Below are 14050 nucleotides of genomic sequence, written 5' to 3' on the forward strand. Positions count from 1 at the left end.
GATCGCCCTGTATCAGGTCCGATCTTCCCACACACCCAGCCAGACCACTTGGTTTACAGCCCCATTAGACAGTTCACCTAACTGTAGCCTCCATGCCCAGTGATTTGAGTATTTCACGGTCCGCTTGGGGTCAAGATCAATCAAGCATTTTGCAAAGGACTGTCTTGAAGGTGTATCTTGCTACAATTTAAAAAACCCAGTCTTGTCTCCTCAGCAAACACATCTGGATTAGAGCTACCTCTGCAGCACCGTCCTGCTATCACAAAGTCCAGATAAAGTAAAACTGTTCTTAAACTGTGAGTAGGGTGTGTCTACAGGTCTGCACTTCCCAGCAGGTTAAGGGGTAATGATTTTTTCTTTAGCACTGAGTTATTTACATTTATCTCTCATAAGTAAAAACAAAGGACACAGGGCTGGGCTAAGGATTTCAGGGTTTTTATAGCCCATGTTAACAAGTTTAAGCTAATATCTGAAAAAAAGAGGAGATGCTGGGACTGTTTAAATACCTTAAGGATGCCCTGGTGTTTAATGGACTGTGCTGTTCACTGCTTACCAATATCACCAGGAACCAGGGCCGACTGGGCGGGGGCGGGAGGGAGCGTGGCTGGGGTGCGCCTCCGTGGGTGGCAAGGGGACTAACCTTTGACACCTTCCCCATATGTCTCATGGGCCACCTTTTATCCCAATTACACCAAAATACCTTCATCATAGTCTTAACAACTATCACGCAGTTATGGCTTAAAACGTGGACAGAAGGTACTGACTTTGGAGCATTGGCGAAGGGGGAGAGACTGCTCTCGAGATCCCCAGGGGCGGCTCTGGCCCTGCTGTCAGCCCCAAGCGAGCCCCTGCCACTGCACTAGGCCTTCCCCCCTTTGTTTGTTCATTTTTTTTTTTCTCTCCTGGGTTTAATTTTTGCTACCTGACTAAATATTTGCTGAATGCTACAAAAAGAACACTTCACACTAAACTCGCCTTGTTTTGTTCCAGAAGTACAATCTCATTGTATTCCTAGCAGCTTTACGAGCACAGGATATGGTTTGAAAACATGCAACGGGGTGTGTGTGTGTGTGTGTGTATTTTCTAGAAACTCTGATGCTGTGAAGAAACATCAGCCTCCCTAGAAAATGTTTCAGATTTTCTTTTAGTAAAATCTGAATTCTGTTTTTGGGATTAGGTGGGTTTGTGATTGCTAGAAAGCATAAATTTTGCCCACATATTACACAGGCTCCTTTGTGACATAATTCTGTGCCAGAATAAGAATTTTATTCATCCTGGGCGAAGGTGTGGCTGGAAACGGCAAGGGCCACCGTCTGCCACTCTCCGGCGCGTCCTCGGGCTGCAGGCAATGAGCACTGGGGGGCGGGGCTCGCGGCGGTCTGTTGCCCCGGCGACCAGCGCGCGGCCCGGCGACCAGCGCGCGGCCCCGCCCCCGCGCCGAGCTTCCGCTCAGAGTGAGGGCTGGAAAGCAAGCGGGTCCAGGAGCAGCGGACGCGCGATGCCCAAGTGGAATGTCCGGCGGAGGCCCGGCCGCATTCTTGGACTGCTGCTGCTGGTGATCTTGAGCATACTGGTGCTCCGCAGGTGAGCAGACGCCCTGTCCTGCACACCTGCTTTCTCGCCTCCCCTCGCGCCGGGGGAGCCGGCCCGGCAGCGCGCGCACAGCCGCCCGCGGAGCCCGAGTCCCCACGGGGACGGCCCTGTGGTCCCGTCTGATCTGGAGCGCCAGCGCCCGGTCCCTCAGCGCCCCCAGTGCCCTGGGTGACGCCAGGCTCTGCGCTCCCGGTCCCCGGGCGTCTGTACCGAGGGCTCCCCATGCTTTTCCGCGGGAAGTCCGCAGACCTGGCCTCAGACCCCTCTCCGACACTCCCAGCTCTGTGCGCCCCTAGCCCTCTTGCTGAGCCCCAGATCCCCAGCTCTTCTCCCAGGTCCCCACATTTCCTGCCAAGCCTGCTGCGAGGCTTCTCTGTTCGGCAGAGGCCAGAGCTCCCAGGGCTCCCAGCGACGGTCCATCTGGCCGGCCCAGCGCGGTCACGGGTCCTACAAGCTTCTCGCTTTGGGTGTAGTTGCCCCGTTCTCGGATTGATGTGTCTTCTCTCTCCACTCTTCCTCCGGTCACCAGCTCATCCCTTCCCACTCTGCCCCCTCCCTTGCAAAGAGTTATCTGGGAGTGCGTTTGGTGATAGAATGATTTACCCACTGCCTGTGTGGGTGCCCGAGCCTAGAATTTTCCTAAACTGTGTCTGTGACCCTATTTTTGAGGTCGATGCCTGGCACTTTCCATATTCAAAACCTCCAGTGTTGCTGGCAGGCCAGCAGCATTAAGAGCTTTGGTAGGGAAGTTAGTATGGAGGCTGCAGGCTGAGCCCGTGGACCTGCGGCGCACACGCCACCCTCAGCTTTATCTTCTTCTGCCCCCCTCGTGGCTCCTCTGGACTTCCTCAGGGAGATAGGGACGTTTGGGAGGGAGAGAACTCTTTCCATTTACGCCTTTCCAAGACTTAGGCGTCGTCTCTGTTTTGGAGATGGGGAGGGTGTCACAGGGTTGTTGGGAGAAGGAAATGGTGCTCTTCTCTCTCTGGGCTCAGAACACATAGGAGGCATCTTGTTTGCCCAGTCGTTCCCAAGACTTCCATTCTGTCTATGATCCCAGCCCCTCCTCTTTGAGGACCGGCCCTGGCTCTTGTAGACACAAGGCTGATGCACACCGCAGAGGGATTCCTCAGAGGAGACGCAGCAGGGGCCTCTGGCATACAGCCAGGTATCCAGGAGCCCACACCCCCAGGGAGAAAGGCCCGAGGTGTGCGAGGAGCATGTGCGTTGTTGTTGGAGGTCAGGGATGTAGCAGCCCATGCAGGGAACCCAGACAGGTCACCATGAAGGGTGGCTCCGAGGGGCTTGAGGTGGGCCAGGTAGTACACCCTGACGGTCTGCAGGAGGAGGTGCGGGAAGGAGCCTGGTACTTGTGTCTGGAGGGACAGAAGGTGCAGAAGCACGGGCTCTCACAGGTGAGCGAATGTGTCCCCACCTGGTGGAGTGGCCGCAGGAAGGGTAGGCTGGGGGGAGGCTTGTGGGGCCACACAGGAACAGCAGCAGAGGGTGAATGGCTGTGACTCATGACCTGGAAGAGTTTTGGCATGTTTAGGAAAGACGTGGCTTTTCCTGCTGTGCTGTCTTTCTCAGCAGGTAAGATAGAGGCCAGAGAAGCTCTGAATTAGTTCAGGGCCACGTCTTAGGGTCCTCTGGAATACTTGTCTTCTGGGCTTCGTTTGGACTGTATCACCCTCACGGATGACTTTCGCCCAATTCCTGCTGTCCAGCTTGGGCTGGACACCAAGGACTATGTCTGGAGGCCAGAGCCAGCACCTTCTTTTTTTTTTTTTTTTTTTGCGGTACGCAGGCCTCTCACTGTTGTGGCCTCTCCTGTTGCAGAGCACAGGCTCCGGACGCGCAGGCTCAGCAGCCATGGCTCACGGGCCCAGCTGCTCTGCGGCATGTGGGATCTTCCCGGACCGGGGCACGAACCCATGTCCCCTGCATCGGCAGGCGGACTCTCAACCACTGCGCCACCAGGGTAGCCCAGCACCTTCTTTGTTGCTCCCTCTTCCTACCTTACGCTAAGGTGACCGGGTCACCCCACTAACTGAGTGGGGGCCCAGCTCCCAGCTGTTGTAGGGAATGTGGGTGTAGCCAGTGCGATAGAGGTCACACAGGGACTGGCTGCTCAGACAGCGGCTTTGCCCCTGAGCTGTCAGGATCAGAAGGCAGGTGTTTGGGTGGGGAGGGGCTGCTGGGTTGCGGCTTTTGTTTTTCTCCTGAACTTTACCTTGGGCTGGTTCGTGGTCAATCACAGCTGTTTGATTACATCATATCCAAGAAACAGGAGGACCAAGATGACTTTTGAGGAAGATTTCAACCTTCGGCTTTTTAGTTTGAACGATGGTCTTAAAAAAAATTTACCTTCACTGCAGTATAGTCGTCAGGCAATAAACCGCGTGTTCAGCAGGTGGAGTGTGCTGGGGTCTGTGTGTGTGTGTGTGTGTGTGTGTGTGTGTGTGTGTGTGTGTGTGTGTGTGTGTATGTGTTTTCCACATCTGAAATATTTTTTTCTTCTATTTTTTTCCTTCTTTTTAAATTTTTTTTTATTATTTTTTTATACAGCAGGTTCTTACTAGTTATCAATTTTATACATATTCGCTGATGTGTTGCTTTCGGCCACGGGATATTAGTTGGCATTTTCTGGAGTTTATAGAAGTGTAATCTTCTGTCTTGGTTGGCCTCCCCCTCTAGCGTGTTACTTGGGATCCAGGAACCTCGGCCCTGAGCCTGTCATTCTCCACTAGCACGAGAATGCCTGCTGGGCATGGCTCCCACTCAGGACTTTTCCTCTCAGCATCAGTGCGTCACTGAGCAACGCTCCAGGAGCTCTGCGTCTCTCCAACCCTAGATGTTAGCTGGCAGAGTCAGCGGAGGGGAGGGCCGCCAGGTGGGCGCCTGCCTCCCGCCTCCCACCTCCCTTGGAAACCTGTCTCTTAGCTGCTTCTGCCCTGCTTGTCTGGGTTCCAGACCCCCGTTCCTCCCGTGCCTCTCAGGCTCCTCGGCAAGGGCAGGTCACTTAGCCATGGAACCAGGCCACTTTCTGTGGTCCAAATCACGGCCGGTCCCGTCCTCTGGGGGCATGTGCAAAAGGTCCCTTCCTGGGCATCTGTGAAGTCACTGATGTTATGAGCTTTGCCTGTTCTGGGCACTGATCTGCGTGGGGTCTGAGTCATCGCCCCTGGAACACTCCAGCTCTTTGAGCGCCATCCCTCTTGTGTTCTGGCAGTGAAGCTTACAGCCTCTGGAATTGTCACCCCTGACAGGCGTGGGGAAGCGGGGAGGGGCAGGTATCTGAGCCCCTGTGCCGGACGAGAGGGTGGGCGTTGAGAGTCGGAAGGGGACCCAGTGTCTCAGTGAACGCACGGACAGTGGAGGTGTATTTGTGATCAAGGGACCGGGGTGCCCAGGAGACCAGCGCTAAGAGCTCCAGAGCCTCGGTCCCCCAAGCATCAGGACGTGGGCTAAGGAGTCCTCTACCCCTTGGGGCAAGGAAGGAGCCACCAGTGAAGTAAAAGCACTTCATCTTCGATGATGTGACCCTGACCCCCATCGTATCGCCTGGAATTCTCTTCTGATGAAGAGGCAGGAGATGCTGGGGCTGAGAGAGACCGTCTCATAACGCGTGGGGCCTGCAGAGGACCCTGGAGCCCAGGCCCTGGCCTGGCACCCAGCAGCGGGGTGTTTGCAGCCCCCTCTGCACTCGGTTTTACCTTTTGCTTAAATCGATTGCTCTGAACGTTAAAGGCCATTGAGAGGGAGTCCCCTTACGTGGTGCCTCCCCTGGGATGGAAGGGCCTCCCCTGGGATGGATCCTTCGGGGCTTACGGTAACGAAGCAGATGTTTCTCAACAGGGCTTCGTGGACGGAGACCCTTGGTGGGTGCCCCATGCTCCCACCCTCACCCTCCGAGGGACGGTTAGCAAGGCTGTGCCTTTCAAGAGCACATTGCATTGTTCTTGCAAAGGCTATTTTGTGGGTAGGTAACCTAGGAAGAGGATGAAATCTTCAAATAATATAAATGGGAAGATAAGGCCCCCTAGTTCTGGCCCCTGGGCACCCCTCTCCCTGCCCAGAGGCTTCTCTGATCACAGTTTCTCTCCGGAGTGTTCTGTGCACATAGGGACAGCTGTAGACGTTACCCTGTTGGTTCGTTGGGCTCATGAGTTATTTAAACTGTCCCCTTCTGAAGAGCATCCGTGGCTGCAAACCAAGTCGTAGTGAATATCTGCTGGAGATATTTCCGTCTATAGAATTGCTGACCGTATGAGATACTCATTTTAAATCTTGATCGACATTTATAATAAGTAAGTAAATAGCACATTCTATTTCTGTTGGATCAGCCTGAGCTCTGTAGGCTCAGGAGCAAATTCCGTTTAATCTGTGTGGGTAGAGTCTTTGTGTCCTGTAAGAACTAGCCCAGCTCTCGTCTATCTAGGTAGGTAAGTCCCACGTGTTGGATTTTAAAAACCCATTTATTTACAGTACGTTGTGCCCTGTTTAATGAAATCCTTTTATTCTGATTCCGTGAGTGTCTCTGAGATCAGAGTCTTGTCATCAGGGGTGCCCGGGGGTTAGCTAACAGAGCTTTCCTCTCTTGGCACTTTTCCCATTTATGATGCTGTCAATGGAAATTTTTCCCAAAGTGACAGCACAGTGTCATGTGACATCCGATCACTTTCTGTTGTTGGTATGTGGTTGATTTCGAATGAGGAATTTTTATTGCTGCATGATTGGGTCTCAGGGTTTCCTCTAGTAAACGCTTGTTCACATACAAACTCCTACGGGCTGTAGAAGATGCTGCCTGGCTTGGCCTGCTGGAGCCCGGGTGCGTGACCCACTCTTGACCTACCAGAGCCTTCTCGGAGGGAAGGGCAGAGGCTCCAGGCTTACAGTGGTGCCACAGGCTGCAGGGTGCTGCACGATGGCCAGGCATCTCTGCAGAATGAGCGACTCGCTTTTGGATGGAAGGCCTCAGCCCTTTGGAAATATTAAGGCCTCTCCCAGCAAATCAGGAGCCAGAGCCTTGGGCCCAGGCCAAGGAGCACATGCAGGAAGCCAGGGCAGACCTGGGGACAGTGTTTCTTTTCCTGGGGGCTGAAGCTCGTGGGGCTCCAGGGTTGGTGCAAGAGGCAGTCTTCTGGGTTGGGGACGTTAGGGGCGCTGGCCAGGACCGGAGCGTGGGCGGGCCCCTCCTTGGGCCCCCAAACCTCCCAGCTGAGGGAGGCGTGCACAGGGCTGAAGGCTGGTGAGACCTAAATACCCCCGAGGGGGCAGTTCATGGGGTCCAGCCGAGGAAGCTGGACCTCATGGGAGCCTGTAGCCACATCAGAATCTTGAAAGTGATGAGGAGAAATTTGTATTTTAGACCCAAGTGAGGAGGTTTCTGTGTGTGATGATGTCTTCTGGGCAGTTTAACATGTCCATCTGGGTGATGGTCTCCGGCATGGCCACGTGGATGGGCGGAGTGTTTTCTTGGTCAGCATCTTGATATGAAGCCCTGGACCCAGATTCAGTTGAACATTTGCTTAGGGCAGCCCGAGTGGGGTCACAGTGTACATTATGTATGGAACCAAACTACTGATGCCCGGGACCAGTGAGGACTCATGTTCTGGGGATGGAAGGACTGTTTCTGCAGGTTCCTACCTCGAGTGCCAGCTTGTCCACACCCTTGTTAGCCTGAAATTGTGTGAGCCTGGCCTGGTCGCCGCTGGAGGCCACACGTCCCGGGAGTTGACGATGCTATCTATCTCTGCCGTGTCTGGTTGCGGCGATGCTGTCCTGTCTGGATGTGGACACATGTGTACGTAGGACGGAAGACAAGGGGGTGGCTGTGACGCAGTGTGAGGCCTGCCGGTCCCACCGTGACCTCGGTTGTAGTCAGTGTCTGCAGCGCTCACAGGGACGCCCTCTGGCTCCGCTGGGACGTTTCAGAGCGGTCCTCATCAAACTCATGCAAGGAGGTGGCGGGATCTGCCCTTCTACCTCCCGCTGCCCTGAGAGACCCTCTCCGAAAGCGGAGGATCACTTCCTGGGCTCACCTCACAGGAAGGAGGTGGTAAGCTTGTTACCTGCACATCTGCCCGTTTTTTTTGTTTTTTTGTTTTTTTTTTTGCGGTACGCGGGCCTCTCACTGTTGTGGCCTCTCCCGTTGCGGAGCACAGGCTCCAGACGCGCAGACTCAGCGGCCATGGCTCACGGGCCCAGCCGCTCTGCAACATGTGGGATCTTCCCGGACCGGGGCACGAACCCGCGTCCCCTGCGTCGGCAGGCGAACTCTCAACCACTGTGCCACCAGGGAAGCCTGAGAAACATCTTGTTAAGCCCCTTGCTATATGCCTCACAGAAGAATGTGCTGGACACAGCTGGTAAGGACCATCATGTCACAGGTCCTTCTACTGCATTTCCCTGGTGTCTGATCCCCATGCAGCCCTTGTGAGCAGTCAGGACAGGTGATGGCCCCGTGTTACAGGGGAAGATCATGCCCTCGGAGCCAGGGTCCGTAACCCATGGGTACGGCGCTACCAAGGGGAGGGCCAGGGCTCCCGTCCAGACCCTCCTCTCAAAGATCCTGCATTTGTTTTCACTTCCCCACGTCTGTGGTCCTTTGGGAGAACTGTATTTTGAATTGTCATTTTAAGTCACTTGGAAGGTGGAACTTTTTGGAGAAAGAAACCAGTGCTAGGTTTCCAGGTTATGCACAGACGACCATTCCTGCGATGATGCAGCAGAGCTGGCGTCCACAGCTGCGGTAGAGGGTGTTGGGTGCTGGGGCTGAGAAGGAGAGTAGGTGGAAACTGTTTCCTTTGTCCAGGACTGGCTCTAGACAAACTCCCAAGTGGCCAGTGATGTCTGTGGCACCTTCCGCCCTCTTGGCCTCCTGCGGCCCTGTGTCTGGCCACCTGGGGCCCCCGGCCCTCCTGAAAAACTCAACCCCGCCAGTGGCTCTCAGCCTTGCCCTGAGGATCTTTCTAGGACCAGTGCCTGTACCCACCTCCAGAGGGAGTTCATTGGTCTGCGGTGCAGACTGGGCTTCAGTTGTTTTTAAAAGTTTACCAGGGATTCAGGTACGCTGCCAGCTTTGAGAACCATCGTGGCCGCATGCAAACCCCCCTACCTCTGGTGTAGCTGAGTCTAGCCGGGTGTCAGGGAGGCCACAGTGGAGACTGCATGTGCTCTGGCCGCTCCCACATCTCCATCCGCTTGGGCCCCACGCTGGTACATTGCCTTGGTCAGTGTGCTTGTCACAACTCCGTCTCCGTGACCACAGCTGCCTGAGGCCAGCCCATTGTTCCTGTCTAGAGCTACGCTTCTCAGCTTCTCAACCTGTTACTTGGTGAAATACAATAAAACCAAATTGCTAGAAAAAGAAAATGGAGAGAAAAAAAAAACAAAATACTGCACCAGCCTTTCTTTCTTTAGTTTTTGGGCGCACCCTGCGGCGTGTGGGATCTTAGTTCTCCAACCAGGGATCGAACCTGCACCTCTTGCATTGGAGGGCAGTCTTAACCATTGGACTGCTGGGGAAGTCCCCCCTCCACTGCCCCGAGCCTTTAAAAAAAAATGTTCTTTTTAATTAAAAAAACCTTTTTATTGGAGTATAGTTGATTTACAATGTTGTGTTAGTTTCAGGTGTATAGCAAAGTGAATCAATTATATATACATACATATATCCACTCTTTTTTTTTATTCTTTTCTCATATAGGCCATTACAGAGTATTGAGTAGAGTTCCCTGTGCTATACAGCAGGTTCTTACTAGTTATCTATTTTCTATACAGTAGTGTGTATATGCCCAACCCAATCTTCCAAATTTTCCTCCCCCCCGTTATCCCCTGGTAACCATAAGTTTGTTTTCTACATCCGTGACTTAACTTCTGCTTTGTAAATACGTTCATTTGTACCCTTTTTTTTAAGATTCCGCATATAAGCAATATCATGTGATACCTGTCTTTCTGCGTCTGACTTACTTCACTCAGTATGATAATCTCTAGGTCCATCCATGTTGCTGTAAGTGGCATTATTTCATTCCTTTTTATGACTAAGTAGTATTCCATTGTATGTATGTACAACATCTTTATCCATTCATCTGTCGGACATTTAGGTTACTTCCATGACCCGGCTATTGTAAATAGTGCTATGATGAACATTGGGGTGCATGTATCTTTTTGAATTATGGTTTTCTCCAGGTATATGCCCAGGAGTGGGATTCCTGGGTCGTATGGTAGTTCTATTTTTAGTTTTTTAAGGAACCTCCATACTGTTCTCCATAGTGGCTATACCTGCCCCAGCCCTTGATGATTAGCTTCTGCAGACGTGCAGTCGCTCTTGTCACTGGGGAGGCATCTCAGTTTCTGTCCCGACCTCAGCGAGGACCAGGCGGTGACACCACCCCGGCCTGCACAGCTGAGGAGCACGGGCTGGGGTGGGCCGTGCACACTCCCTCTCCCGTGGACGGTCAGAGCTGAAGCCCTTGGCGTGTGGGCAGAGGAGAAGCCGGTGCTGGTGGCGGAGGTGGGGAGAGAGCCGGAGGATGGCGCATCCGCATGGTGCCCGTGGCCGGCGAGGCTCGAGTGGTCCCTTTGAAGACTGCCTCAGCCCATGCCTGGTTCTCCCGTGTCTCTTTCAATCAGTGTGTGGTTTCAGCTTTTGTTTCAAAATGAATGGAAAGAACAGAAGTGATGCAGGGACCTTTTAATTTTAATTAATTAATTAATTAATTTTGGGGGCTCCGTTGGGTCTTCGTTGCTGTGCATGGGCTTTCTCTAGTTGCAGCGAGCGGGGGCTACTCTTCGTCGAGGTGTGCGGGCTTCTCACTGCGGTGGCTTCTCTTGTTGCAGAGCACGGGCTCTAGGCATGCGGGCTTCAGTAGTTGTGGCTCATGGGCTCTAGAGCGCAGGCTCAGTAGTTGTGGTGCACGGGCTTAGTTGCTCCGTGGCATGTGGGATCTTCCCGGACCAGGGATCGAACCCGAGTCCCCTGCACTGGCAGGCGGATTCTTAACCACTGCGCCACCAGGGAAGTCCAGGACCTTTTTAAAGCAGAGGAAAAGGTACCAACTGAAATTTGCTTTTGCCCCAACTCACTTTTGGTTTTCTGTCTCCAGCTTTCCTAAATTTCCAGCTTCTCTTGCTGCTTCTCTCTGGGCTGTCAGGAGACGGGGTGGAGAAGAGAGGGAGAGGTTCTCGGAGCCCCGAGTCAGGGGGGTCATGTGAGGGCCTCCCCCTGGCCAACCCACAAGACACCAAGAGGCGCTTTTTGGGGACTCACCCCTTCTGGCAGCCCTCCCGGGTGGGGGGCTCCCTGTCCTGCTCGGGTGCCCCTCGGCCAGCACTCCTTCTCCAGGTGTAACAATTAAGACCTGGAAATTCAGTCAATGAGCAGACACCGTTTCTAACCGGTACCTCTTTCCAGGTATCTGCACCTCCAGCCCGGTGGCTGTGACCTTGAGGTGGCTCAGAGGTACTGTGTCAGGTAGCTGCTGCTTTGATGTGTGTCACATAGCCTAGCCGTGTGGGCCATTGTAGGCACCCGCATCTGCCCCCGAGTCCCCCCAGCCCTGGCACCTGAAGGCAGCTTCTCGGCCCCAAGAACCTCCTCCCTGTGCTGTGTGTGCCCTGACTTCCCTCCTGTGAGCACGGCCTCCATGTTGAAGGCCGAGTCTGTCGTGTTCCTGGCAGGCCGCGTGGGCTGGGGGTGTGGGTGGTGCTGCGTCTGCGTGGTGCTGAGTCTGGCCGCCCGGCACAGGCCCGCTCGGGAAGGGATGCCGGGGGCTGGAGAAGGAGGTGGGGAAGCCTGGCTCCGAGGTGCCCACTCAAGGCCCAGGCTGGCGAGGATGGGCACTGAGGCTGCCTGTGCTCCCTGCAGGGTGAACTGGCACAGGCTGACCCCCTTGTGGCTGAGGCATTGGTGCTTGGGGCTGCCGGCCAAAGGGCAGAACTTCATGCTGGAGGACTCGGCTTTCTGGATCTTTGGGGGCTCCGTGCACTACTTCCGGGTGCCCCGGGAGTACTGGAGGGACCGGCTGCTGAAGATGAAGGCCTGTGGCCTGAACACCCTGACCACGTGAGTGCGCCCCGACACCCCGGCCACCGTGCCTTGTCGCCAAGGGGGCTCCTGGGCCTGCGTCCAGGCTTCTCCATCACGTCGGGAGGGTGAGCCCTGCTTGGTCCTCCCCCTGCGCAGCCTGGAGGAGCATCTGCGGGCTGAGCTTTGTGAGGAAAGATTAGCAGGGGCCCAGCCCCTGGGTGGGTGTGAATGGGGGCAGCCTCCCCACCACACACTGTCAGGGGGCCGAGCGGTGGGGGCTGGACGTGGGCTGGGGGCAGAAGGAGCGACACTGGCTGAAAGAACCCAGTGAGCGAGGCCAGCGTACACGCAGCAGGTGGTGAAGTCATCAGTCTTTCAGCCAGCCCTCCACCTTGCGTCTGTACAGTAGGTGCGTGTACACCTCTCCAGCACAGCCCACGCGGTTTGCAACCTTCCTTTCTGGAATCATCTTCAGAGCTTTGGCTTCCACCCTAGAACAAGCACAGGGTCAGCACGTGGTGGTCACTCAGTGCAGCGCTGACATGTGAATCAGTTAAAAGCGTGCTCAGTGGGGAGAAATCTTGGATCATTTTGTGAATTTATTTTTCAGAATTTCCAACGGATATTTGGATCGAAGTCTATGAAGTAAAGTGGGTGATCAGGCTGGGTTTTATTAAAATTTCAGGCAAAAATGTGTGATTACAAGTCAAGGACAAGGATTTTCTTGGTGACGTATGAACTGCTTTGAAGACAGCACTAAGTACGGGGGTGTTCTCACCTGTGACAGCATAGTTGAACAGAGTATGTGATTTTCCAGGAAGATTGCCTAGTGGGATCCATTTATTTGCATGTGTAAGTTCTGATCCTGCGGGTACGTGCTCTTGTTATAGGGCTCCTGAAGCTTGTAGGAATATTGCAGGGGGAGCATTTCGCCTCACGAGAGCAGGATAATCTACATAATCTCTTGAGTGTGAATTGGGAGCCGGCAAGCCCCTCCTTCACCTGGGCACCCTTTGCAGTCAGAGGGGCTCCCCCAGAAGCTGGGGGTGGGGTGGGGTCCAGGAGAGGGGCCGCTGGAATTACTGTCAGCACACTCTACTCTACATCAGGCCCTTCAACGAACTTACTTCATTTCCTTATCCTTTCTTCAGAGTAAGAACGTCTGTCCTGTTCCAAGGTTTGGAATTCTGGAGTTTTCATTAAAAATAAGACTGATGATTAGGGTTTCTTTTTACCCTACTTTTGTTACCGACCAGGGTTCTTGGACTCTTTAACCAATAGGATTTGACAGGAGGCCAGATGAGGAATTCGGGCAAAGCTTGACTGGGACTCACTCTGCAGCTCAGGTAGCGAGAACAAGTAACAGGTGCCCTTGTTGCTTCCCGAGGGGGGCAGGCTGCTCCCTTAAATGGGGTGAGGGTGGGGCAGGTCCAGGGGTCCGGCCGGAGGCAGGGCTTAGGTGGTCTGCCCGCCCCCTTGGTGCTGTGTGTGCAGGGATGGTGCACAGGACCCTGCTCTTGCCCCCAACACCCCAGAAATGGCAGTTGGGTTTGTGGCCTTTTTGTATCTTGTGGTTGATAATTTGCCCCCTGAGCAGGCCTGCAGTTATTTTTAGTCCCTCAGAGTTTCTTTGTATCTGTTGTTGGAGGAGACATTTGTCCAGGTGCAGATCCTGCAACAAAGGGCCCAGGTCCCAGCTTGTCCCACATTTAACTGATTTTCCTATAAAGTTACTTCTTTTTCTTTGATGAAGAGAGAGGATGATGGGGAGGGATGGGGGAAGAGGGAGTCACCAGATCTCCTGGGCCTTCTCTCCCTCCTTCCAGGGAGAGGACTTGCCCTGGCTTCTCCGAGGTCCCAGGTCTCTTCAATTTGTTCTTGGTTCGAGCCCTGACAACACTAAGACAATGTACTTAAGAAATACATCTTCAGGCTTCCCTGGTGGCGCAGTGGCTGAGAGTCCGCCTGCCGATTCAGGGGACATGGGTTCGTGCCCCGGTCTGGGAAGATCCCACATGCCGCGGAGCGGCTGGGCCCGTGAGCCATGGCCGCTGAGCCTGCGCGTCCGGAGCCTGTGCTCCGCAATGGGAGAGGCCACAACAGTGAGAGGCCCGTGTACAGCAAAAAAAAAAGAAATACATCTTCAACCATCGTGAGGGGTTTTAGGGACGAAGGTGCTCATTTGGGAGACAAAGTGGGATAAGTGGAGAACTCATGCCTGTAGTTATCATTTCTACCACAGCTACGTTCCGTGGAACCTCCATGAGCCGGAAAGAGGCAAATTCGACTTCTCTGGGAACCTGGACCTGGAGTAGGTGCTCCTGCTGTGCGACCCGGCCCAGGGCAGGGGGGTGCGGGGGCTCCTGGGGTGACTGGGATCCCCAGGGGCACCTGGGCTCTGCCGTGAGAACAGAGGGAGCCTGGGGT

At 54.3% G+C, this 14050-nt stretch overlaps 1 protein-coding gene across 1 annotated transcript in view; it reads left to right on the forward strand.

The window, feature by feature from the left end:
* Window positions 1-1464: 1464 nt before the first annotated feature.
* The window catches only part of GLB1L2 (galactosidase beta 1 like 2), a 37840-nt gene continuing 25254 nt past the window's right edge, over window positions 1465-14050 (forward strand). Inside the window, 3 exon segments of the mRNA XM_030841882.2 lie at window positions 1465-1584; window positions 11462-11659; window positions 13866-13934. Coding sequence (XP_030697742.1) covers window positions 1499-1584; window positions 11462-11659; window positions 13866-13934 — 353 coding nt within the window. The 5' untranslated portion in view covers window positions 1465-1498.

The sequence above is a fragment of the Globicephala melas genome, chromosome 8 (assembly GCF_963455315.2).
Source record: "Globicephala melas chromosome 8, mGloMel1.2, whole genome shotgun sequence".
NCBI lineage: Eukaryota > Metazoa > Chordata > Mammalia > Artiodactyla > Delphinidae > Globicephala > Globicephala melas.